Source organism: Plasmodium vivax, chromosome 7 (assembly GCF_000002415.2).
Source record: "Plasmodium vivax chromosome 7, whole genome shotgun sequence".
NCBI lineage: Eukaryota > Apicomplexa > Aconoidasida > Haemosporida > Plasmodiidae > Plasmodium > Plasmodium vivax.
In genome coordinates, this window is record NC_009912.1 from 958039 (window position 1) to 981688 (window position 23650).

Consider the following 23650-nt stretch of genomic DNA (forward strand, 5'->3'; position numbering starts at 1 on the left):
GCAAACATGCATGTTCAGAAAAAATGTCTAAAAATGTATGAACAGTTCAGAAAAAAAAAAAAAAAAAAAAAAAAATTCGAAGTGGCTACTCAGTTATGCCATCACGGGTAACAGTACACACTATTCCAATGACTCAAAAAAAAAAAAAAAAAAACTTCATCATGTGCTTATGATGCATATCTACATGGTCGAGTTAGACGCCTCGACTGATCGGTTTGCCTTGCGAATAATGCTTTCCTCAAAATTGGCTAACAGTGGCCCTTTTTTTTTTTTTTTTTGCCATTAAAAATGTACCTCTTTTCTTTCAAGTTCAAATGGCACGTTATGCACGAAGTTATGGGAAAGGATACCAAATGAGACACATGAAACAGTACAGTGATGGTCAAATTAAAAGGAGTTTTTTTTTGTCCCCCTAGGCAGATCGCCGCTACGCGAAATGTGCATGTTGCCCCTTTAAGACATGTCTTTGGGGGCGTATCATAATAATGGCATATCTCCCAATCGTGGGAAACCCCTTTCCGTTTGCATACATGCGAAGGTACATTTGAACAGCATATGTTTTAATTTTTTTTTTGTTTTTTTCCCCATCCGATGCTCCTGTTCCCAGTGGCACCTTTGCATGTTTATAAAAATGGCAAAAGAGTACTTCTGATGAATCATGCCACATGGAACACTCCACTTTGCTTCGCAGTTTATGCGCGAATTTAATACTTTGCAATCGGGGGGAATGACAAAACGGTTACGCGTCCCTTATGTAGCACTTCCCCCCTTTGAAAGGTCCCTTTTTGCCGGTGACCTCTTCCATTTGGGACTCTTCTTAAAATTGTGCAACATTTTTGGTGTGCCATTTTTTAACCCTTTCACATTATGGGGGTATTTCAAAAGGGCGGAATGAGAAGGAGAAAAAAAAAAATGACCTTCACACGGTTGGCAGTTGTACGTAACTTCTTTCTACACAGAATGGATTTGCGCTGGACTATTTCAGGTTTGTGTACAGGGGGGAGGTGGCGGCTACGCCTGCCTAGGCCCATAGCGTGGCGATACAAAAGGGGAAAAAACGATGCGGTGAACCGAACAACTTCTCCTGTTCATGTCGATTCAAATGGGTACCTCTTCCTCTACCTCCACCTGAATGGGTGCCATTTCTAGAAAAATGCACGCGCATCATTCGCCTTTTCGCTAAAACGCTGTTGATGCGACGTTTGGGGACAAAACTGGCTGGGTCGTTTTTTTCCCCTTTTCACACAGGGACATACATATAATGTAAAATTGGACTTATGTGTACCTGCCTTTTCACCTCGGCCAAAAAAAAAAAAAAAAAACGCATACCTTTTTCATGAACGTACATTCAAAAAGATGCAAAGTTCATTTGCCAACAAATTGAAAGGGCATATTTACCTTTTGCAATAAATCTTCCAAATCGCAGAACTAATCTCCGAAGAGTGGAAATTACCGGTGCGCGGGGGCACGAACTGTATGCATGCAAATGTACAGGTTGCATAAACATATGCGCTGCTTATGGGTTGGTAGTTTTACCCCCAATGTAGAACTCTTTTAAACGGAGAAAGGGGACCCCTCGTACTGTTTACCCTTCAATTTGTAGCTGCGCAAAATGAAACTTGGCCTCATTAATTTACTTTGCCACATGAATTTACCTTGCCATGCAGAGGGCACGGCGAAAATGAACCTTTGGGGATCGCCTGTGAGGGGAAACGTTCCTCCGCTTCGCTGCCCATTTTTCGAGCGACGCGTCCCGAGGACATACGATGCCACGCAAAATGCGGCAATTTTAAAATGGTGATATGGAACAAAAGGGAGAAAAAAAAATAATAAAAAAAAAAAAAAAAAAAAAATGCGAACGAGCTTATGCTGACTGCTCAAATTTGCGTGGTGACAATCGCGAAACTGCAGCAGTCCCCAATTAAAAACTGAACCAGCTTTATTATTTAAAAAAAAAAACATACAACGGAAGCGCATGCGCCGCTAACCCAAGGCGCGCATCCCGAACAATTAACTGCATAATGCCGAGTAAGCAATAACGCCAACTTCACTTTTACGAAGAATGAGCAAACAGAACGGTTCCCAAAAACTGAAAAGGGTCAGCAAAGATGGCTTCAAAAATGGCGGCAAAAAAAAGAAACCCTTTAAGAAGCATAAAATGAAGGAGGCAAAACAGGTGGGGATAACATCTCAGCCCTGTGGTAAATGCCTGAACAGCAAGGGGGAAATGCGACGTGCAGACCAACCCGACGCAAAACTCAATTTCGCGAAGAAGGAAGAAGCAGAGGGGGGGAAGCACCCTCCAGTGACCAACAAAACGGTGACTAAAAGATCCAAGTCAGATTTTGTCGCTCCTGTCTTGAAGAAAAGAATGATAAGTAAAAAGTTATCCAAAAAGAGGAAACATGGGGGGAAGGCCCAAGGGGGGAAAAACGAGTCGCACTTCCAACCCATTCTAAATGGATCTCCTTCACGAGAGGATGCCGCTAACCGAGGGAAAAACACGTGTGAGGCCAGCAGCCCGTTCGCCTATCGAACTGATGGAGACCAACCAACCGATAGGGCCGTCTTCCTTGACGAATATGATAGCCATTACGGAGAAAAGAAAAAGCAAAAATATAAGAAGAAAAAAAAAATCCAACAGGACCCAGAAGAAATAGTGAACTCATCCCTGTTCAGATACATTAATGAGTACATGTACACCAACAGAAGCGAAACTGTGCAACAGAAGTTGAAGGAAACAAACAATATTTTTAACATTTACCATTCGGGGTACAGAAATCAGAAGAATAAATGGCCCAAAAATCCCGTTCATGTGATAATCAGCCATTTAAAAAAGAATTTTACAAAAAAAAGTAAAATAGCAGATTTGGGATGCGGAGAAGCAGAAATAGCCCAGACGTTGAACGGCTGGTCTGTGACTTCCTACGATTTAATTCAGCTCAATGAGCACGTCACGGCTTGTAACATAACGGAGTTGCCGCTCCCAGACGATTCTCACGATTGCTTTGTTTTGTGCCTGAGTCTTATGAACACGGACTGGCCGAAAGTTATATTTGAGGCGCTTCGATGTCTTAAAAAGAGGTTAAATTGTGGGCACTGAGCGGTCGCCACGTTAGCAGCCATTTTTGCTTCCTCCTTCGGCAGCTCTCTCCATGTTTTTTTTTTTTTTTTTTTCCTTTTCCTCAGCGCAACCTTAATAATAGCCGAGGTGGTGAGCAGGTTTACGAACTACAAGGCGTTCATGAAGTTCATGAAGAACGTCGGGTTTACCTTCACCAACAGAGTAGGCCTGTCTTACGCGCACCACCGTGTGGGGAAGCGGCCCCATGGCCCTATGCGCACATTTGGCTGATGGGCGAAATTGGCCGTTTGTGCAATTTGGCTAGCTGAACAGCCAAAATGCATATTTTTTTTTTTTTTTTTTATTTATTTATTTATTATTTTTTTTTTATTACCCGTTCAGGTAAATTTGGACGATTTTTTTTATGTGCTATTTTTTGAGAATAATAAAAAGGAGGACGCATCCTACGCGGCGAATGAGAAGAGAATTAGGAAGGTTTCCAAGTTGCTGGCTCCCTGCGTTTACAAGAGGAGGTAGCCCGTTTAAGAAGTGGCGGCGAAGGCAAATTAAGCGGTCGGTTGTGTGTGTGCACGCGAGGGGGGGGGGGGGGGGGGTAAAAGGGCGGCCTCGACGCGGCGAGCGCACGGCGCGCCTCACAAACGCAGACGAAAAAAAAAGAAGAGGAAGCGGCGGTCTAAGCAGACGAGGCGGACTAATCTAACGAAGCGGACGGGACAACTTAGCGCAAAATACACTGCGGAGTAACTGCGCGGAAGGGGGCACCCCCAAACGTGGGCCTCTCGGAGGCGCAACAAGCTAAATGAGCCCGAACTGCCTGAACAACTGGTGAATTGTCATAATTTTTTTTTCCGGGGAAAATCGACTTTTGTACTCGACGGTGACGTCCCGAAAGGTCATGTAGAGCTTGTTGGAAAAAATAGCATTCGGAGTGTCCATGTAGTTATAAAAATCGGGGGGGAGCTTTATCTTTTTTTGCTCGCTGCTGAGGTTTATTATAATTCGGTTGGGGACCCCTATCAAGTCGCAATTTTTCAGCTTCCGCGAGAGGTGCAAATCCGTGTCGTCGTAGTAAATGTCCACGTCGCTGTTTTTAAAGGAGTTGTACAGCCACAGCGTGAGGACGTACTCGACGTCGTTGCTGTTGAGGGGGGGCGTCGGCGCGCTGGGCACGTTGGGCGAGTTCACCGCCTGGACCGCCTCCACCGCTTGGACCGCCTCGTTCGCCTGGGCCAATTTGCCAATTTTTGCCACCTTGGCCGCGGAGTACTTGCTCCTCTGGTTGGTCTGAATGAGGTAGACGGAGAAGGGGGCGACCTGCGCAGGCAGCCGGATGCCCTCGCCGTCGTAAAAGGAGTCGACCAGAAAGTAGAGCAGTCTGTAAATGCCAATTCCGTAGGAACCCATAAAAATGTTACTTTTCTCATTCCGTTTGTTTAAGTATTTGATGCCCAGCTTCCTGGAGTAGTAATCTCCTAATTTGAAAATGTGTGCAGCCTCTTTGTACTTCCCATCCCGACAGAGCACCTGAAACTCGTGACTTTCAAGTGCATTCATTTTGTCCATTTTCCTTTTTTTTGTAACCTTAAAAGGTAACTTCAAATGGGAGAACACTTTTTCATAACATTCTTTATATGCTTCGTAAGTTTCACTCAGGCAAATGTCATTGCTATGAAAGGAATAGCCATCCTTCATCAAAAACTCTTTGCTTTTGAACAGCGTTTTTTCTAACCTCTTTTCATTTCTAAATTTATAATTAAACTGGTGGATTAACAAGGGAAGTGATTTCGCTGGTATGTTTTCGTTATACACTTGGTTGATTAAGGAGATTGCCTGTTCTTCACATGTGGGACTTAGGATCAGCCCATCATCTTCCATTTTTTTTTTCCCCATTACCGCTTCAGTGCCTTTGTTGCTGTCCCCTTTTTGCTGCTTCTGTTTGTATACGTGTAAAAATTCATCGCTATACAGTTTGGAGCGATCTGAAATGTTCCACCACTTTTTGGCTTGCAGAATGGACATAAAAAGACAATGCGAATTGACTCTCTTCAGGTGGGTATTTAGAAAGCTGATGATCTTTTCGATCGACTTATACCCAAGTGGAAGGAGGTTATACAAGCCGTTGACATCTCTTATGTAGTTTGCCCTCTGCAGCAGTTCGCTTGCTTTGTCTCCGCTCTGCTTATCCGTATCGTTGCAGATTTTGTTGAAAATGGATTCAGAGCCCATGCACGAGTGGTTGCTCCTCGTGTACACTGCTGCGCGGGGGGATCTGCCGCTGCATCCGCTTCCCCCGCCGCTGCCTCCGCTGCCCCCTCTAGTCAAGGGCGCCCGAGGTAAGAATGCCCCTTTTCCTATGTGCACTGACTTCACTGCACGGAGGTAATTCGCTATGTGCAGGAGCAGCACAAGTGAACAGAACATCATATGCACAAGGTGTGTCGGCTCCTCGGGACGTCCAAACCGCCAAGGGACGCACCTCTGGAGACTTCGTGCCCCTGCGGAAAGAGTCCCATGTGAGCATACGCCCGGGGGTGGGAAGCACAGAAAGGGGAAGCTATCCTCATCACACGCCTCATCAGTGGCTATTTCGCTCGGTATAACACTGCTGTGGCGGGTTTGCTAGCCAACGTGGAGGCGCCACCTCGCAGCTGCCGCAAGGTGAGAGAAAAATAAAAAAAATCCCGTCCCCTACGTGATACGCGAACCTTCTTTCACGCCATTGTGCATCTCAAAGGGGGCCACCTTAGCGGTGTTCTTTCGTTGCTTTCATTTCTATGTTTTTCTTGCTTTTCTTGCTTTCCTTTTTTTTTTTTTTTTTTTTCCCAATTTGGTCTCCACTTCGCGTGGAACTGCAAAACGGAGCCAGAGACCCAACTGCGTGTAGCTAAACAAAATGGGGACAACTATTTAATTCAAAACGGTCCTTGAAAGGACCGGGTAAAGGGGGGGGAGTAGTCCTTTGGCGAGAAAAGCGCAGCTACGCAAAATTCATCACATCACAAGAAAAAATAAAAAAAAAGGGGCCTACTTATTTTTTGGCTTGCACAAGGTACATGGTGGAGGGGGGAGCAAAAAAACAAAAAAAATAAACGCTTCGCATGGGAGAACGAACGAGTGGCAGTGGAAGGGGCGCCAAAGAAAAAAAATAAAAAATAAAAAAGTAAAAACATATATATATATATACATATGTGTGTGTGCGTACCTGCTGACACGTGTGCACGCCGCCGGGGGGCGCGCTCAGAGCATGTAGCCCACGTTGCGCCGCAAAGCCTTGGCGTTGGCTCGCAGGGGGGCGGTGTTAAAGGTGACGAAGTCCTTCTCCATGTACTCATCGACGAGCATGAGGGAGGCGGAATTGCCACACCTATAACAATAATTGGGAGCACTAAAGATGGTGACCACCTTGTCGTTGTGCATCCATAAGAAGCCATCCTGCACTAGTTGGTGAGCCCTACATATACAGCTGAGCTTATTCAGTCGAAGAAAAGCATTCGTTCTCTCTTCGCTAAACACAACACCAGCACCCCTAGGAGATGCTTTCCACCCTTCGATGATACCATCCTCAGGACCAGCAGGGTCACTCCATAGTAAGTCACAAATGGGGCCATCCTGAGGGATTTCTTTAAATCGATCCAAATTGTTAATTTGATTAATGGTGTGCAAATAGGGAGAGATTCCCCCATGGTCACAGAAGATTTGGTTGCTAATGATGGCTGTGAGGGGTAGGTAGTCGAAGGCGTCCGTTATGTACCTCCAGGCGTTGTAGTCTCCATCGTATTTCCTCATGCACTCATCGTAAAAGCCGTATACCTTGGTTATCTGTCTGCTCTCGTGGTTCCCCCTGAGGATGGTCACTCTGCTGGGGTACTTTATCTTCAGGCAGGCCACCAGGCAGAAGCACTCGCACGAGTAGTACCCCCTGTCGACGTAGTCGCCCAGGAACAGGTAGTTCACGTCCGGCGGGAATCCTCCTTCGGAAAGAGGAAAGTGGAAAGAGCAATAGTGTGGAACGCGGCGAAGATGAGCGTGTATACACCGGGGATGGTTGTACGCACCGGCCAGCACACCTCCTCATTAATTACTAATCACATGGGGGGTAAACAGCTTGGTTAGCCCTTCCCCCCTGATGGTACACTTACCTATGTGGAACAGCTCCAGGAGGTCGTAAAACTGGCCGTGGATGTCCCCCGCGACGGTCACGGGAACGCTCACCTGCACACAGTTGGGCTCCTCCTTCAGGATGTCCCTGAGCAGTGTGCACATGAGCTTGACTTCCTCGATGTGCAGCAGCTCGCATTTTAACAATTTGTTAATCCATTCGTCTACATTGTGCGAAACTTTTGTGGAGCATGTAGCGGGCGGACTATTCGCCTCACTCTGAAGGAGCTCTTCAAACCGCGCGTCATTTTTTGTGCACTTCTCACTGACCTGGTCATCATCGTTGCTTACCAGAAAATCGTAAAATTCTTTGCTTATAAGTAGGCTATTCTGACTTCGCTTAATTTTCTTATTATATTCATTCTCCGAAAAGACTTCCTCGTCACTCAGCTCCTTCACAGACAAATTCTCGTACGTTGTGTAGTTATCTTCATTAACGAACGTTTCGCAGGTTGAAACTTGGACTCCTTCATCGTTTGACAATTTTTTTTTTTTTTCTGACTGTTCATAATTTTTCTCCCCCTTTTGCCTGACCTGTTCAGGCGAATGGGTCTTCTTTTCGCTCCGCCTTTCCTTTTTTTTTTTTTCCATATATGAGTTGTCGTTTTGGCTGTTTCGGTTGCTTTGGCTGTTTTGGATACTTTGGCCGCTTTGGCCAATTTCGCTTCTTTCGCTTCTTTCGCTGCTCTCGTTCGGGCGCGTGGGGTTGCCTTTCGAGTTAAGCGCGTCGCTGAGCTGGCAGTCTGGACTGGGCGCAAGGCAGTTGCTCATCGTTCAGCGCGCGAGGTATTTTTCGAGGGCGCTGTTGGAGTGGGTTGTCGATGGTGTTATCGAGTTGTGTTATCGGTTGTGTTATTTGTTTGTCACGTTTGTTTGTTCGTTTCGCCGTTTTTTTTTTCCTTTTATTTCCTTTTTTTTTCCCCTTTTTTTTGCTTCTCCTCTCCTTTGTCCGATCGGAACACCTCGCAGGGGGGGACGTCCACTCGCCGCGACTCCTGCGCGCGCTTCTTCTCCCTCGCTCGACTTGTCTCTGTACGCGTTAGCGTAACTTTGGCTTACTCAATTTTCGCAGTTTTGTTAACTGGGCTCTTCGCGTAAATGCGCTAGTGAGCACTGGGCACAAAAAATTTGCATGCGCAATTGGGACGAATTCGCGCAAGAACATTTCGCATGGATTTTTTTTTTTTTTTTTTTTTGGCAGCTTTTATCACTCCCTATTTGTGATGGGAATTCGCTCACTGGCAACTGCGCGTCGTTTTTCGTGTGTCTCTTTCTCTCATTACAACAAAAAAAAAAGAAAAAAAAAAAAGGGGGGAAAGAAAAAAACTTTGCCGTTAATGCTCTGTTAGTTTTTTGTTAACCTTTTGTTAGCCTTTAATTCGTGCGCCTGAAATACGTCGGTCCGTCTGTCTATCCGCACGCACAACGCGTGTGTACATATGTGTGCATGCAGTTGACGGTGGTGTGTAGGAAACCTCGTAATAGCGCGAATTCGGGAAGGATGACGTGGCTGCTAACACCCTGCGGGAATATGCAAGCTGTGATTTTTTTGCAAACGGCTTCGCGAGGGCTGCCACACAAATGACGCATAAGATGGTGAAGAGACAAATTTTGCGGCTCACGGGGGTCACTAAAAAATTAATCACAACATATCAGTACGCATATAACAAAGCCGAGCTGGCACATGTGCATACACTTACAACCTCGAAATGGGGAAGGGCACAAAAACACGTGCTGCGCGCTGAGCAGTTCATTTAATTTTTTTAAACGCATGTACAGCACTGTAGACATGAGAGGGGTGTGCACATATGCGTTCAAGGAGAGTAACAATTAGCGAATTATGCCTTTTTGGCTTATCCTTTTCGGGGGACGTTAATTATATGCATTCGGCAAGGGGATAGGTTTCGATTGGCAGTTAATTAGTGGGGGGTGGATGGAAAGATAAGAAAGGATAAAATAAAATATAATAAAATATAGTAAAATACAATAAAATATGGTAAAATCGCGCCATCAGAGGGGGGCGGCGAGCAGGCTGGCGATAAAACAAACGGGGAGCAAAACGGCGTAGTGGGGTGCCACTCGCAGCTTAATTACGCTGCAGAGTAGCTACGCAACAGCTTGATGGCGCAGAAAATCGCCTGCGCAGCGTAGGTGGGGGGGAAAAAAATACCACATAAAACAACGCAAACCAAAGGAACGCGAAAAGCGAAAAGCAAAAAGTGAATAACGAAAAACCAAATAAACTAACGCGGGGGAAAAACAAAACAAAGCGGACTCGGTGGGAAACTATCGGCGAGGCGATTTAAACAGAACACAATGGGACACATTCAAAATTAAAAAAAAAAAAAAAAAAAAAAGCGGCGAAATAATACGCACAAACGAGTTCGTCGTGTTTGCATAGGTGGATGTGCAAGTATGGCATAATCCCGCGGGGGCGTTCATACTTCGGATGTATGCACTGCGGGATGTCCTCTTTTTGGAGTGGCCACCCAGAGGGTCCCTTGCGCACATGTATATGTAATATGTATATACGCATACGTTCACGCGCGCGTGGGGGGGCATGTAGTACCTGCGAAGATTGCATGAAGCGGGACAGAAGGAGAGGGGCCGCAGTGGGAAAAGAGCGGGAACAGCGAGGCGAGCGAAAAAAGGGCGTCACGAAAAGGAGCTGCAAAGCGTTGCAAAATCTGCAAACGCTGCAAACGCCGCAAAAACTGCAAACGCTGCAAACGCCGCAAAAACTGCAAACGCTGCAAACGCCGCAAAAACTGCAAACGCTGCAAACGCCGCAAAAACCGCAAACGCTGCAAAACCGGGACGTTACTTTTGCGTGCTCCTTTTCTGCCCAAAAGAACGACGCAGGAGAGAGTCGTACACATGTATCAGCCGAACGACACGTTGCCTCTTGCGTTAAAATAAAAAATCCCAAAATGCAGATTTGCCAATTTTTCGCCTTACATTTTTGGCATGTGTAATTTTGAGGAATACAATTGGTCGAAAAAGTAGCGTAGTGCCCAACTTGCATTTTTTTTTTTTTTTTTTTTCCCTCATTGTTAAATTGAAAGAAGTGCTGGAAAACTTCCCTCACGTCGACACGGCATGAAGTGTGAAGGTGCCTAGCCATGTGCCCTGTGACGTGTTCGACCGTTTCACCAAAGGTGGGTGGCTTCCTCAAAGGTGGTCTTCTATCCCATATAGTAACCCGTTAAACATAGAGGGAGAAAGTGAGCACCTTTGGGGGGGAGCACCTCACTGTTGTGACATCAGCTGCGGATTTTAAATCACGGCGAGGTGAGCCCCCCGTGCAGCCCTTCCCCAAGCGGAAACGCGCGCGAGTGTAAAAAATGAGCAAATGAATAGGAAAATAAATAAATAGCCAAATAAATAAATAGCCAAATAAATAAATAGCCAAATAAATAAATAGCCAAATAAATAAATAGCCAAATAAATAACCAAATTAATAAGCGAAATATAATTTCTGACCTCGCACACCGCGGCCCACATCGCATGCGTAGGCGGCCCCCCCGAAACGACGCAGCAGCGGAAGGGTCGATTTCTCGTTTGGCGAAATGAACGGGCTCAGGCAGCGCTTGGGCAAGGTGAGCGCGCCAGCCCTGATGGGAATGACTCGCAGGTGCAACTTCACGGTAGGGCAAAGGGAGTGGCTAGGCGGCACTGACGAGGGATCCCTCAAGAGCAGCAAATCCACCCGAACAGGACTCACCTACTGACGTTCTCTCCACCCGCTGCAGGAAATAAACAAAATTGACGACTACCTCCAGAAAGTTCAGTCGGGAAAGCTGGTGGTCGCCCAGTTCGGAGCGTCCTGGTGTGCGCCCTGCAAGAAGATGAAGCCACTGGTATGGCTGTCCGCATGACATATGGGGGGGGAAAAGAAAACTTTGCCCTTCACCCCTGCCTGTGAAGAAATTTTCTTCCCATTCCTTCATTTGCCACCCCCCTGTTGTGTCCCTTTATTTTGCGAAACCGCCTGCACACGTCAGCACCCTTTTGCGTTCCTCCATCTGTGTAAACACACAGATAGTCCATCTACGCCCAAACGCTTTTCACCTTTAATAGGTGAAGAAACTGGGGGAGGAGAACGAAGACGTCGAATCGCTGTATGTGGACATTGATGAGCTCCCGGGTAGGCACAGGAGCAGCATCACAAGGAGTTGGGGAGGGTTCGCCCGTTGACCAGAACGTGGCCGTGCCAACTGCGCGGAGTTACTGCCCCTCACCGCCACTTCCTAATGGAGAGACTTCCTAATGGAGAGACTTCCCAACGGGGAGACTTCCTAATGGAGAGACTTCCTAATGGAGAGACTTCCCAACGGGGAGACTTCCTAATGGAGAGACTTCCTAATGGAGAGACTTCCTAATGGAGAGACTTCCTAATGGAGAGACTTCCCAACGGGGAGACTTCCCAACGGGGAGACTTCCCAACGGGGAGACTTCCCAACCGGCAACTTCACCGCTCCCCCCTCCCCCTGCAGAGCTCGGAGAGAACGAAGACATAAACGAACTGCCAACCGTTCTGCTGCGAAAAAATGGAAAGTACCTCGATAAAGTTGTGGGTACGTTTTGCCCACGTGTGTGCAACTGTGGGGCGAAGCGCTCCGCTTATCTTCTTCGTCTTCCTCTTCTTCGTCTTCCTCTTCCTCATCTTTCGCTTCTTTTGTTTTTTTTTTTTTTCCACCCAGGGATGAATGAGGAGCAGGTCCTCCGCGCAGTGAGCGCGCACAGGGCCCCCAAGGAGGCGGACGCCTGACGTTCGAGAGGCAAGAAGGAAGGGGCAAGAAGAACGAAGCATAATCATAATCACAATAATGTGGGGAGGAGCCTCCCTGGGCACGCCGCCAACCTGGGAGGCCTCTTCACATTACGCACCGCATAGCGTTCATTCGTTTAGTGATCGTTTGGGGAAGCCACTTGGTTGGACGTGCTCTGTACCACTGAGGTGGGCAGCACGAAGGGAACGCATGAGAAAGGTGCCAAAAACATACTCCTGCCAAGTGCACAGATGGCCTTCTTTTTTTTTTTTCGCTCGTGCCAACCCACCGCGATATTTTGTAAGCTCGCGTAACGATTGGACGGACGCTCCCAAAAGGAGCGGGGCCTCTCTGTTGGGCGATATATGCAGTGTGTGGCACAGCACATATACACATGTTTATGTGGCGGCGCGCCGAGCTGAAGCCTGCCCGTTGGTCACCCCTAATGGTTTGCTTGCCCGTTGGTCCTTTTTAATGGTTTGCCTGCCCGTTGGTCCTTTTTAATGGTTTGCCTGCCCGTTGGTCCTTTTTAATGGTTTGCCTGCCCGTTGGTCATCCCTAATGGTTTGCCTGCCCGTTGGTCATCCCTAATGGTTTGCCTGCGCTTGTTGGGGCGTCCCGCACTGCAAGAATGGTGGGTGAAAGAACGCGCGGGTGGACGCCCCTGTGGACGCACCTGCGGGCGAACGTGTGTATGCTTACATGTTCACGCACGCACATGGTGAGGCACACACGGCTGTGCATGGCGCATTATGACGCGCACGCGCATACCGCATGCAGTCGAAAAATTGACATTTTTTAAAAAGCAGTTTGGCTATCTTCGCACTTTCGCAGCTTTAGCAGCTTCAGCAGCTTCAGCAGCTTCAGCAGCTCAGTGTTGAGTAAGCGCAATTATTGGAAAGAAGTTTTTTTTTTTTTTTTTTTTTTTTGCCGAAATATTTTTGAGTATTAAAAAAGGCAAGTATCCATGGAGATGATTTCACTCCTCCTTTTACATAAACATGAAAGCGAAATTGCATGAGAATGAACTGCGCGAAGTACGCGTTGCACTGTGCCCCTTTCGCGTGTGAGTAGCCCTCTTCGAAACCCGCCTTGGGGGGTGGTCTTCCAATGGGGGGCAGCGACTTAGCCGTGTGCGATAGGCATCACCCCATGAGATGATCACCCTTCCCATGAGGAATCGATCGTCCGCTTCTTCGCCGCGTGTTGCCCCTGTTTATCCACCGTTTCTCCGCCGCTTCTCCCCCCGTTCGTTTGCAACCCTGCTTATGCACAGCTTCGTGGCTGCCCCAGTGTGTGCATCGCCTGCGTAGAAAGCAAACCCGTTCGACCGTCTCCCCGTTGAGCTGCTACTCCGCGCGGGCGGGTTAACTGCCATTTTGGGGTTCTTCCTCCCCCCTGATCGCATCTCCCCTCCGTTTTAACCCCCCTTTTAATTTATGGGAAGATCATTCAAGGTTTTCCTGAGCAACTACGTGTACAGGTATGGGGCGGCAGTCTGGGAGCTGCGCGTCTGCATTGAGCGGTGTGCGTTCCCCGATTATTACGCCGCTTCTCCCCATGATTGTGCCGCCTCCTCCCATTATCACGCCGCTTATCCCCCCCGCAGCTGCTCCGAATGTGGGAACCACCTGTCGGACCCCACCGAGTTAGTATCGACGTCCTTCCGAGGGAGGACGGGCCCCGCGTGGCTCTTCTCCAAAGTTATAAACGTTTGCGAAGGGCAGTACGAAGACAGAATGATGACCACCGGCCAGCACACCATCGTGGACATTTACTGTAACAATTGCAGAAACAATGTGGGGTGGAAATATGAGGACTCCTCGGAGGAATCGCAGAAATATAAAAAGGGAAAGTACATTTTGGAGAAGGCCCTGCTGTCCTTTTTGGTCATCGACCAGCACGGGAAGGAGCACGAGTTCGAGCTGAAGTCGTCCGACTGCGATTTTTGAGGGCTATCAGCGGGTGACCTAACGAGGCATAGCCCTACCAGCAGTACGCACAACTCCGCCTTTTTCGCTTTTTTTTCGCCTTTTTTGCACCTTTTTTTTCTCATTTTTTTTCCATTTTTTTTCCATTTTTTTCGCTTTTTTCCCCATTTTTTTGTTGCTCCTCTCGCACATGCGGCGCTGATACGCGCTTGCACACGTACGCGACCTGTACAAGTGCGCCCCTTTTTTTTGTTGCAGATGAATTTTTTTCCCTCCGCGCGCTGGCGACGGTGATTTGGGGACCACTGAGCGGCCACCTGTGTGTTCATTTTTAAGCATGTGCAGTGGGAGAGCGGTGGCACAGCAGGGGGGAAGCAGGATAGCATTCTTCGCGGCACAACCGCTAACATTTTGGTGACTTTAAGCGGCACGATTTTCCTTTGGCTGACTACGCGGTCGGCTCCGGGCGGGGAATTTAAAAAGTGAAGAGGCACACCGCGTCCAAATGGAAAAACGTTGGGCTTCAAATAAAAGTTGGGGGGGCAACTGAGACAAAAAAATGCTTAAACAAACGGGTGTGTAGCAGCGAAGCGGTGCGGCAGTGTGGCGGCGAAGCGGTGCGGCAGTGTGGCAGCGAAGCGGTGTGGCAGTGTAGCCGCGAAGCAGTGTGGCAGTGTAGCCGCGAAGCGGTGTGGCAGTGTAGCGGGGTCGATTCGCCTCCTAACCGCTTTGCCGCTTCGCCGCTTCGCCTCTCCGCTTCTTAACCGCCCCCCTCAGAGGGCGACGTTCTGGTCCCGGTCGGAGAGGTCGAAGAAGTCGTCCTCGTAGTTCTTCCTGCGCAGGTGGTGGGAGGTGGCGTGGTCCTTGGCCCTGGTGCCTGCGGCGCGGCCGCCCCCCCCGTCGTCTTTCAACTCATATTGGTTCTTTTCGCACTCGTCATCAATTTCGGAGTCAAAGAAATCCGGAGGGACGTAGGCAAACTGGACGCCAGGGGCATGTTCTATGTTCCTCAAATTTTCTGTAATTTTCATTTTGATTCTGCTCAAGTGTTCTGGGGAGTTATAATTGGGGATGCTTGAAGGCTGTAGATGCAGCTGAAAGTCGGGGGCATAATAATCGTAATAATCGTTTAGGCTAATCTGGTCAGGCATTTCATGATGCTTGTTGAGCACAACTCCCGTTTCGTAGGCCCAACACCGAGAGACATTTCTAATGGTGTATCCTCCCCCACCTAAAACGAGAAGGGGTAAATTATACGAGCGAACGTGTTCTACACATCTGGCATGACCCTTAATGGTTAAATTGAATCTTCCTAATCGGTCCCCCGTTAAACTGTCCGCCCCGCATTGCAGTATGATTGCCCCCGGCTTGTACGTTTGAACGCACTTATCAATCACTACTTTAAAGAGGTCCACAAACGCATCATCAGTTATTCCATCGTTTAGGGGCACATTCACACTGTAGTACTTCCCGTGGTGCACCCCAATGTCTGTAATATCGCCAGTTCCTGGAAAATAGTCCCCGAATTTGTGAAATGAGACAGTCATAACTCGATGGGTTACATAAAAAGCTTCTTCCACTCCATCCCCATGATGCACATCAATATCTATGTACATTACCCTCGCGTGGTACTTTAGCAATTCTAAAATTCCTAGTACTATATCGTTGATGTAGCAGAAGCCACTGGCCTCGGACATCTTCGCGTGGTGCAATCCGCCTGACCAGTTCACGCAGATATCCGCACAGTGGTGATTCAGCTTGGCTGCCCCATCTATAGAAGCACCTGCACATGACTGCTGGAATTGGAAGAGGCCATCGAACACAGGACAGTCGGTTGCTTCCCCAACATTGAATCGCTTCAGTTGGTATGTAAACTCACGATAATTTTCCATCGAAATGGAGGAGAGGAAATCTACATATTCGTAGTCGTGGAAGAGGGTCAGTTCGTTTACGTCACTTTTGTGGGGCCGGTACACCTCCATGTACTTATACAGGTTGTACGAGACTATCAGCGAGTGCGTCATGCGGATTCTCTGCGGCTTCATCGGGTGCCCCGCCCCGTAGTAGTAGCTCCCGATGTCGGGGTCGTGGAAGTAGGCCACCTTCTTGCGGTTCGACATTGGGGGCAGTGGGGGGAGCTACGTAGTGGGGTTACACCACGTAAAGGGGTTACGCCACGTAGTGGGTGGTGCTACGTAAAGGGGTTGTGCTACTACTTATGGGGGACGCCTCTTCCTAGCGGGCACACTCCCCTGGACGAATCCCCCACGCGCTGTTCGCTCCTGCGCCCGCGTAGGCGGTCAATCTAGAGTTTACTGACCCCCCTCACACGCCTACGCTGTAAGGTTGGATTGTTCGCCCATCCGACCTGCTCATATGCTCATCGCAGCCAACATGTCTTTTTCCCCTCAGTAGAAACTGCCCTGGAAGGCTCCTTCACGTAAGGTGGTCCAACCGCTGAAAACTAACCCGATGGGAAAAAAAAAAAAAAAGAGAAACTTCTACCCTCACACGTCAGAGTTGCTGTAAAGAAGCCTCCCCCCCGATGGGTGCAATGACGCATATGTGGCGGCAACGCAGGGGCGGGCAAATATGCAAAGCAGTGTAAAGGTGTCCCCCCCCCATACTCCTCTGGCACGCCCACGTTCGTATGCAACCAATTATGGAGAAGTACGCTCTCTTGGGAAAATCACAAAAGGGAAAGCAACGAAGTTTCTCTCTTTGGCAAAATGGGAAAAAAAAAAAAAAAAAAAAAAACCACAAGTCTTCGTGATGATGGCCGCTAAAAAGGGGGATGAACAGTGGGGGAGAAAATATTCAAATTATTCAAATTGGTTTTTTTTCTTCTTCCTTCACCATTTCGGGTTGATTAAAAAGGAAAGAAGAAAAAAAAAGAAAAAAAAAAAGAAAAAAAAAAGAAAAAAAAAAAGAAAAAAAAAAGAAAAAAAAAAGAAAAAAAAAAAGAAAAAAAAAAAGAAAAAAAAAAGAAAAAAAAAATCGATCGTGGCTATGCGATTATGCGATTGATTCTTCTTCCTATTTTGTTCCCGCCTGCGCTTCGCTTTTCATTGTTTTGCTTTATTCGCGCCTTGCCTTTTTTGCCTTTTTTTTTGCCTTTTTTTTGCCTTTTTTCGCCCTCGGTTTGGCGACCCGGAGGGTACTCCACTGCAGCGCTGCCGCCAGGGGGAAGATGTGCAAGCGGGGGAAACCACGCAAAAAAAGAGAAAGAGAAAGAGAAAGAAAAAGAGAAAGAAAAAGAAAAAAGAAAATAAAAAAAGGCTAACACAATGGCGTGGTTAACTTAGGCTATTACATTCGTATGGGCAGTGCCACTCCCATAATTTTTCCCTTCACATACATATAACCCGCATGCATCGCCGTGAGTAAAGCTCTTCATTTTTTGTTGGGGGGAAGAGCTTCCCACGCGTGTACGTACATTTCTGCGTAGGTAAGCTTCTGCCCTTCCGCATGCACATATGATGAGATGGTGGTCGCCGCGAAAGTTATTTTTAAAACACACCAAGGTGATCGTGCCATCTTGTGCCTGGCCATCGGAAGAGGCAAGGTTACGTACATCCACTTTAAGGGAGAAAAATTTAAATGGGTATTTTCTAAAGCTACCAACTGAGTGAGACGAAAAGGGCTTCATTTCATTGTAGTCTTCCCGCTCAGCAAGGGGGGAAAAAAAAAAAAAAAAAAAAAAAAAATACCCACGTTGGAGTAAAATCGAAACTGTGCACCCCCTTGGTTGCATTCCCGTGGTAGAGGGTTCGTTGGAGGTGCACTGGAGGTACACCGGAGGTATACTGCCAATTTTTTTAGGTTCACCTGGCGAGGTACCGCCAAGTTAGTTGTGCCGTCCCCACTGCGTATGCTTTTGTCTCCTCCCCCTGCCTGCAACGCTCGAGGGTGCAAACCACAGGCGAGAGAGACGTACGTTACGCGGAGATGGCACTACTTCCTACGTGGGAAATCTCATCCATCCAAGGGAAGAAGGGGGGGCACCATCTTTTTACAACCGCCGCGGTTACGCTAGTGTGTTTCCTCTTACCGATCTTGCTCAGCACCCCCAGAGGTGTGGAGGGGCATGCAAAGGAGTGACTCCGCACCTGGTGGGTGACGTAGCTGTGAACTGGCTAGAAGGGGCGACAAAACGGGTTAGCAGAAATTACACAAAAGGGGAGAACTCTTTTTTTTTTTTTTTTTTTTTTTTACCATTTCGCACATGTGGATCTACTGCATGTGGGAAGGAAAGGGCGCAGTTCCGAAGTTGTTTTATCGTTTTATCGTTTTATTGCTTTACTGTTTTATTGTTTTATTTTTTTTTAATTTCTCCACTTGTCGGCTGTGCCAATTAGGAGGAATACTTTCCCGCCGCTTCACTCGACTGTCCGTTCCCCACACGTAGTCCCCGCGGGAGGGCCTCTCTAAGAAGAGGGGAAGGAAATGCCGCAAAGGAAATGCGGCAAAGGAAACACGGTAAAGGAGGAAGAGCCCCCCGTCCGCAGCTAGCCAATTTCACGCCGTTACGAGTTTGAGTAACCCACGGCGAGTAACCCATACCGAGCAGCCAGGTGTGACTGAGTGCTGGTCTACCCGGAACGATGCGATCGTAAGGGGAAGAAGTCACTCCGTGAGTGGACCCAAAGGTGAACGAGACATAGTGGGGTGTTTAAAAAAAGAAGAGCATCACCGGGTGCACACTCGCGAAGGAGATTTCACCCCCCTCGGATCACATCGACGAAGTGGCGGCGCAACGGCGGCGCAACGTGATAGACCAAAAAATGGCGTCCGCGGAAGGCTGTAGCCCCAACGTGGCTGCCGCCAACCCGGTTGCCGCGCGCGAGGCGTACCTGGCCAGCTCCCGAGAAAACGACGCACTGCGGGAAAAGGCGATAGCGTGGCAAGGCGGAAACGAAGAGGAGGAGCGGCAGGAGCAAAGCAAAAGCCCGATCGAAAGGAAGAAGAACGTGAGCATAATTCATATTCACAAATTTATTAACAAGTTGAAAAACGCAAGTGCAGCCAACTTAGAACAGAGCTACCTCCAAACGTTGCTGGAGGACATTAAGCACCTGAACATCTCCAAGTACTTAAGCGAAATTTTAAACTGCGTGCTGAATTTGATACATCACGTTAGGAGGTACTCAGATCTGTTCCTTTTCGTTAGCTTCATTCGGTATGTGTGTGTGAACTACGAGCATGTGAGTGAGCATATCGATCGGGCCATCTTTGCAAAATATTTCCGGTTGGATGAGGAGGACAAAAATTACTTTTTCCTGGTTTTCTACGAGCTGTATAACAACGTTAGCGAGTCTAGCCTCTCCGCCAACTACGCCTTTTGCCAGTCGCCCCTCGCCCGGGGGGTCTGCAGTGGGGGGGAGTACGAGGGGGCGAATGAAGGGGTGAACGCGGCAGCTAACGTGCCAGCAAACGTGCCTACTAACGTGGCCGCTAACGTGGGAGCTACCTCCTTGGCGAGTGATGGGCCGAGCGCTTCCGCAAAGGGCGACGGCCTGGCGCGCCAGCTGAAGGAGCTGCGGGCCTTCCAGAAGGCAAAAGCCACGGCGGTGAAAAACCTGCACACACACCTGCGCAAGGAGGGGCGCGAAGCGGACTCGTTCCTTCTCGAGCACGACCTGTTCTCGAACGAAGGCAAGGAGACAAAAGGGTGGAAGAGCAACCTAGCGGACCAAAAGGCATACATAAAGGAAATGCTAAACGATCCGAATCTCCTAAAAAAAATAAAAAAAAAAAACAAAAAAAGGAGACTACTCCTCTGCATGTACTTAGAACTGGTGCTACACAACATCTGCAAGAATAGGGACCTGCTAACCTACATGTTTATGAACATATCATTTTTCTTTACTTTAATTTTGGACGCGCAAGTGACTGATAGGGAGAGAATTGGCTTGACTGCACCTCCGCAGGAGAAGCGAGACGTGAGTCTTTACGCCACAAGACTGGATGTGATGCGCGAAGTGAAGAAGCACCTCGCGGTCAGCACGGTGGTGACGTACGACTACGTCTTCGCGAATGCGGGCACGCTCTTCGGGGGGGGGAGCGGCAGAGCAGTCGATGGGAGTGGCAAAGCAGTCGATGGGAGTGGCAGAGCAGTTGATGGGTGTGGCAGCACTGGCGGAGGAACCGTCTCGAATGCCCCTTCCAAAGGTATCACCGCTAACGCGGCTAACACTACTAACGCCGCTAACCACGCTAACGCGGCAAACGAGGCTAACCCCGCGCTGCGGCTGGGCGAGGTGAAAAGCCACGTGGTGAACCTCCTGCGCGTGTTCCACCACAGCAGCATGGCCAACCTGCTGGTGTACCTCTACGGGGAGCACCTCATCAACGAGTACAGCAGCGGCAGGAAGAAGAGCCCCTGCCAGACGGAGGACTATAACTTTTTTAGTGTATACGATAGGTGCGAGAAGCTGTGTTGCTTCTTAGGGTTGGAAGTCCCCAGTCTGGACGCCATTCAAGTGGTGGGCATCGACCTGCTGGGGATGAAGGACGCCAGCGTCAATCACATAAAGCTGTTTGATAAGATGAAGAACAACAGCCGGAAGGATAAGGACGGGCCGGGCGACGAGACCATCTGCTTCTGGGCCAACGAGGAGGAGAAGGCCTTCTACACCAAGTTCCCCGACTACTCCAGCATCAACATCGCGCTGCATGAGGACGAGGAGGGAGAGGAGGACACGGGCATAGCGCCCACCAACGCTGCCACCCCCACCAACGCTGCCGCCCCCACTAATGCCGCAAACCACGCCACCCCCGCTAACGCGGCCAACGCGGGCGGCCCGGAGGCCCCCGCCCGCAGGGACCCCAAGAAGGGGTTCCCGAGGTACCTGGAGAAGCTGCTGCACATGAACAGCGAGAAGGAGCTGGAGGACCAGGTGATGACCTTCCTGCTGAACTACAACACGAAGCGGAAGCGGAAGCTCGTGGCGAGCAGCATCACGCACATCAACCAGGTGGTGCTGAACCTGATCCCCTTCTACTGCCGATACGTAGCCATCATTAACGTCTACAGAAAGGACATGGCGCTGGCTGTCCTCGAGGAGGTAAAGCGAATAACAGAAAAGCTAATTAAGGAGAAACTGCCTTGCCAAAATAAAAAAACAAAATGCATAAAGTACCTCTGCGAGTTGGCCAAGTTTAAGCTGCTAGACATCACATACATTTTGGACGTCCTACATTTGCTAAATGAAAATTTTACCCCCGATCACGCGGAGCTGTCACTGTACATTTTGGAGAGCTGCTCCCTCCTCCTGATTAACAACTCAAAGACACACATACGCTTTATAAATATGTTGCAGAAAATAAAAAAAATGAAAAGCTCCAGGAATCTATCCACCTCGTTTGATCTACTCTTCGAAGAGTGTTGCATCAAGATAGAGCAAGAATTTGATCCGAACAAAAAAAATTTAAAAAAAAAAAAAACAAAATCAAAATATACAGAGGAGAATCAAAAAAAAAAAAACTTTTTAAAAAAGTTGCTTTTCCATGATATAGAGGAAGTTCCAGTGGAGGAGATTAGCACCCACATGAGGAAGTTCAATTGGGACGACCTGTTTTTTACTTGCCTGTTTAGAAAGTACATTTTTAAATTTCTTGCCTACATGAGCATCTACCAAATAGGGAGTTTGGCATCTCTTTTGTTTTACATCGCCATGCACAGGCCCTGCTTCGTCACCCAAGTTATTGATGAGCTGTATGAGCGCATCGTGCACATCATCGAGAGGAACGATTTTAAAAGGTTCAATTTGCTCATTCAGTATGCTCACTTATTTTCGGAGCTTTTCATTTATAGGATGCTCAGCTCGAGCAGTGTATTAGACCTGCTGTACTTTTTGGTGGCCCTTTCCGATGCGGACATGGCCAACTCCCACCACGTGGCGAGCATCCACCGGCTCTTCCACGAGAACCGCCGCGAGGCGCTGGCGTGGCGGGGGAGTTCTGCGGGGAGCCAGCCGGGAAGGGGAGGCACCTTTGAGGGCGCCACGTTTGAGGGTGCCACGTTGGAGAGAGCCACGTTTGAGGATGCCGCGTTTAGGGACACCCCTTTCGGAGAGGCCGCCTTTCAGGACGCCGCTTTCCATGGGGACCACTTCCCCCGCGGCGACTACGCAAACCCGCTGCACAAGCTCCTGCTCATCAACAAGCGCAGCCCCGTGTTCCTCAACCTGCTGCAGGACCCCGACTGCAGCAGCTTTATTAACATCAAGATGATCTGCATCATCGTGGAGCGCTGTGGAAAGTACTTCCAGAATGCCCCCCTCCTGAAGTTCAAACTCACCAAGTTCTTTTTAATCTTCGCCAGATTTCTCCGCGTGCAGGAACCCCTCCCCGTGTATGTTACAGATCTAACCAATAACGTCTTCGATATGTTTTGCAGAGACATGCGGGCGCTGGCAACGGTGAGGCAGGTGGACAAGTACCTCCTCCGGCTGCTAGCGTGTGAGTACCGAGTGTACCTCAGCACCAACCCCCCGTGCGGCATCACCGGGGGCGGTGCTTCTCATGGGGGAGACTCCCCCCCGCTTGTCACCGAAGAAGAACTAACCTTTCGACTCGACGCGGAAGATGCAGCGGAGCAGCACAACGACGCAGGCCGGGAGAAGCTGAAGGGGAACACCCGCAGGGGGGGAAGCGGGCCGCAGGCCAAAACGGGTCAGTACGCCCACGGGGGTGCCTACTGGGATGGCTACGGAGGTGGCTACCAAGATCGCTACGCGGGTGGCTACCAAGATCGCTACGCAGGCACACGGGTGCGGGGCACCACAGCAGAGGACGGCGTCCCCAAGGAGAAGGACCAGCGGGGCAGCCACCCCAATCAGGAGGACGCAACTGCCGACGAAGACATCGACGAGGAAATTAACGCAATAATTAAGTCATCCATTTTGGAAAACCGGTCTTGCCAGAGCAGGAGGGCCGCCCCGCAGAACATCAAGAACGCCACGCTGTATGGCAAGCTGCTCGGCCGGGCGGGCATCCCGGTCGGCGCCAAGTGTGCCAAGTGAAGATGGCGGCGCCAGTGGGATGAAAGCGGCGAAGTCGACGAAAGCGACGAAGTCGAGCAGAGGTATGCAAGCAGCACACCGAGTGGCAGAGTGGCTGAGCGGCAGAGCTTCGGAAATGTGTCCCCCCCCTTCCCATTTTGCTTGATCTGCGAAGCTGAGGCGCACATGCCGAGTTTTCCCTTTTCCCTCCTCAGAAAGAAATGAACTTGGCAAAAGGGGGTCTCTCCCCCGCAATTCGTTTAGCGCTCACGTGTGCATAAGTTCATATGTGCATATGTGCAGAGGTTATTCTAGCTTTTTTTTTCTTTCCTTTTTTTCTTCTTTTTTTTTTTTTTTTTTTTGTCCCAACTGTACATGTACATACCACTTTGTGGAGAGGCATAAAACTACTCCGAATTTTGAAAAAAGGAAATAAAATTACCACAGGGTTACCTCTCCAACGGGTTGGCATCCCCCCCGAAGGAGCACACAGACACCCCTTTCACACGTATTGCCTCTCACGCACAGTTGACTGTGCAACCTGTTTACTCCGCAGTTGCATTTCCGTACGCGTTTGGTTCACTTGTTATTGTTTGCCCATTTGGCTAGCCATCATCCTACTTTTTTTTTTTTTTTTTTGGCCAAGCTGGAAGAGGGGAAGCACCGCGCGGGAGAAACCCAAATGCCACAACGAACATG

General features: G+C 48.9%; 7 protein-coding genes across 7 annotated transcripts, besides 1 other annotated feature; 4 read left to right on the forward strand and 3 right to left on the reverse strand.

Annotated features, from left to right (window-relative positions):
• Positions 1–181: 181 nt before the first annotated feature.
• Positions 182–214: a microsatellite.
• A 1642-nt stretch (positions 215–1856) lies between these two features.
• On the forward strand, positions 1857–3601 carry PVX_099675 (hypothetical protein, conserved; the record flags this gene model as incomplete). Its single annotated transcript, XM_001614735.1, has 3 exons — positions 1857–3084; positions 3190–3286; positions 3467–3601. The coding sequence occupies exons 1-3, from the start codon at positions 2063–2065 to the stop codon at positions 3599–3601; spliced, it is 1254 nt and encodes a 417-aa protein (XP_001614785.1). The 5' UTR covers positions 1857–2062.
• Positions 3602–3880: 279 nt separating this feature from the next.
• PVX_099680 (prolyl-t-RNA synthase, putative) lies at positions 3881–5311 on the reverse strand (the record flags this gene model as incomplete). The annotated part of the gene is made up of 1 exon (XM_001614736.1): positions 3881–5311. The coding sequence occupies one exon, from the start codon at positions 5309–5311 to the stop codon at positions 3881–3883; it is 1431 nt and encodes a 476-aa protein (XP_001614786.1).
• Positions 5312–6298: 987 nt separating this feature from the next.
• On the reverse strand, positions 6299–9566 carry PVX_099685 (protein phosphatase-beta, putative). Its single transcript, XM_001614737.1, has 2 exons — positions 7225–9566; positions 6299–7056 (listed from the first exon to the last, which is right to left on the reverse strand). Exons 1-2 carry the CDS (start codon positions 8012–8014, stop codon positions 6323–6325), a joined length of 1524 nt encoding a protein of 507 aa, XP_001614787.1. The 5' UTR covers positions 8015–9566; the 3' UTR covers positions 6299–6322.
• A 1429-nt stretch (positions 9567–10995) lies between these two features.
• PVX_099690 (thioredoxin, putative) lies at positions 10996–12014 on the forward strand (the record flags this gene model as incomplete). The annotated part of the gene is made up of 4 exons (XM_001614738.1): positions 10996–11103; positions 11324–11390; positions 11740–11820; positions 11947–12014. Coding segments are annotated over 4 exons (324 nt in total), but the record flags the coding sequence as incomplete, so codon positions are not given.
• Positions 12015–12972: 958 nt separating this feature from the next.
• Positions 12973–14420, forward strand: PVX_099695 (hypothetical protein, conserved). Its single transcript, XM_001614739.1, has 2 exons — positions 12973–13498; positions 13625–14420. Exons 1-2 carry the CDS (start codon positions 13455–13457, stop codon positions 13965–13967), a joined length of 387 nt encoding a protein of 128 aa, XP_001614789.1. The 5' UTR covers positions 12973–13454; the 3' UTR covers positions 13968–14420.
• A 299-nt stretch (positions 14421–14719) lies between these two features.
• PVX_099700 (histone deacetylase, putative) lies at positions 14720–16423 on the reverse strand (the record flags this gene model as incomplete). The annotated part of the gene is made up of 1 exon (XM_001614740.1): positions 14720–16423. The coding sequence occupies exon 1, from the start codon at positions 16064–16066 to the stop codon at positions 14720–14722; it is 1347 nt and encodes a 448-aa protein (XP_001614790.1). The 5' UTR covers positions 16067–16423.
• A 2307-nt stretch (positions 16424–18730) lies between these two features.
• PVX_099705 (hypothetical protein, conserved) lies at positions 18731–22972 on the forward strand (the record flags this gene model as incomplete). Its single annotated transcript, XM_001614741.1, has 1 exon — positions 18731–22972. One exon carries the CDS (start codon positions 18731–18733, stop codon positions 22970–22972), a length of 4242 nt encoding a protein of 1413 aa, XP_001614791.1.
• Between the last annotated feature and the right edge of the window lie 678 nt (positions 22973–23650).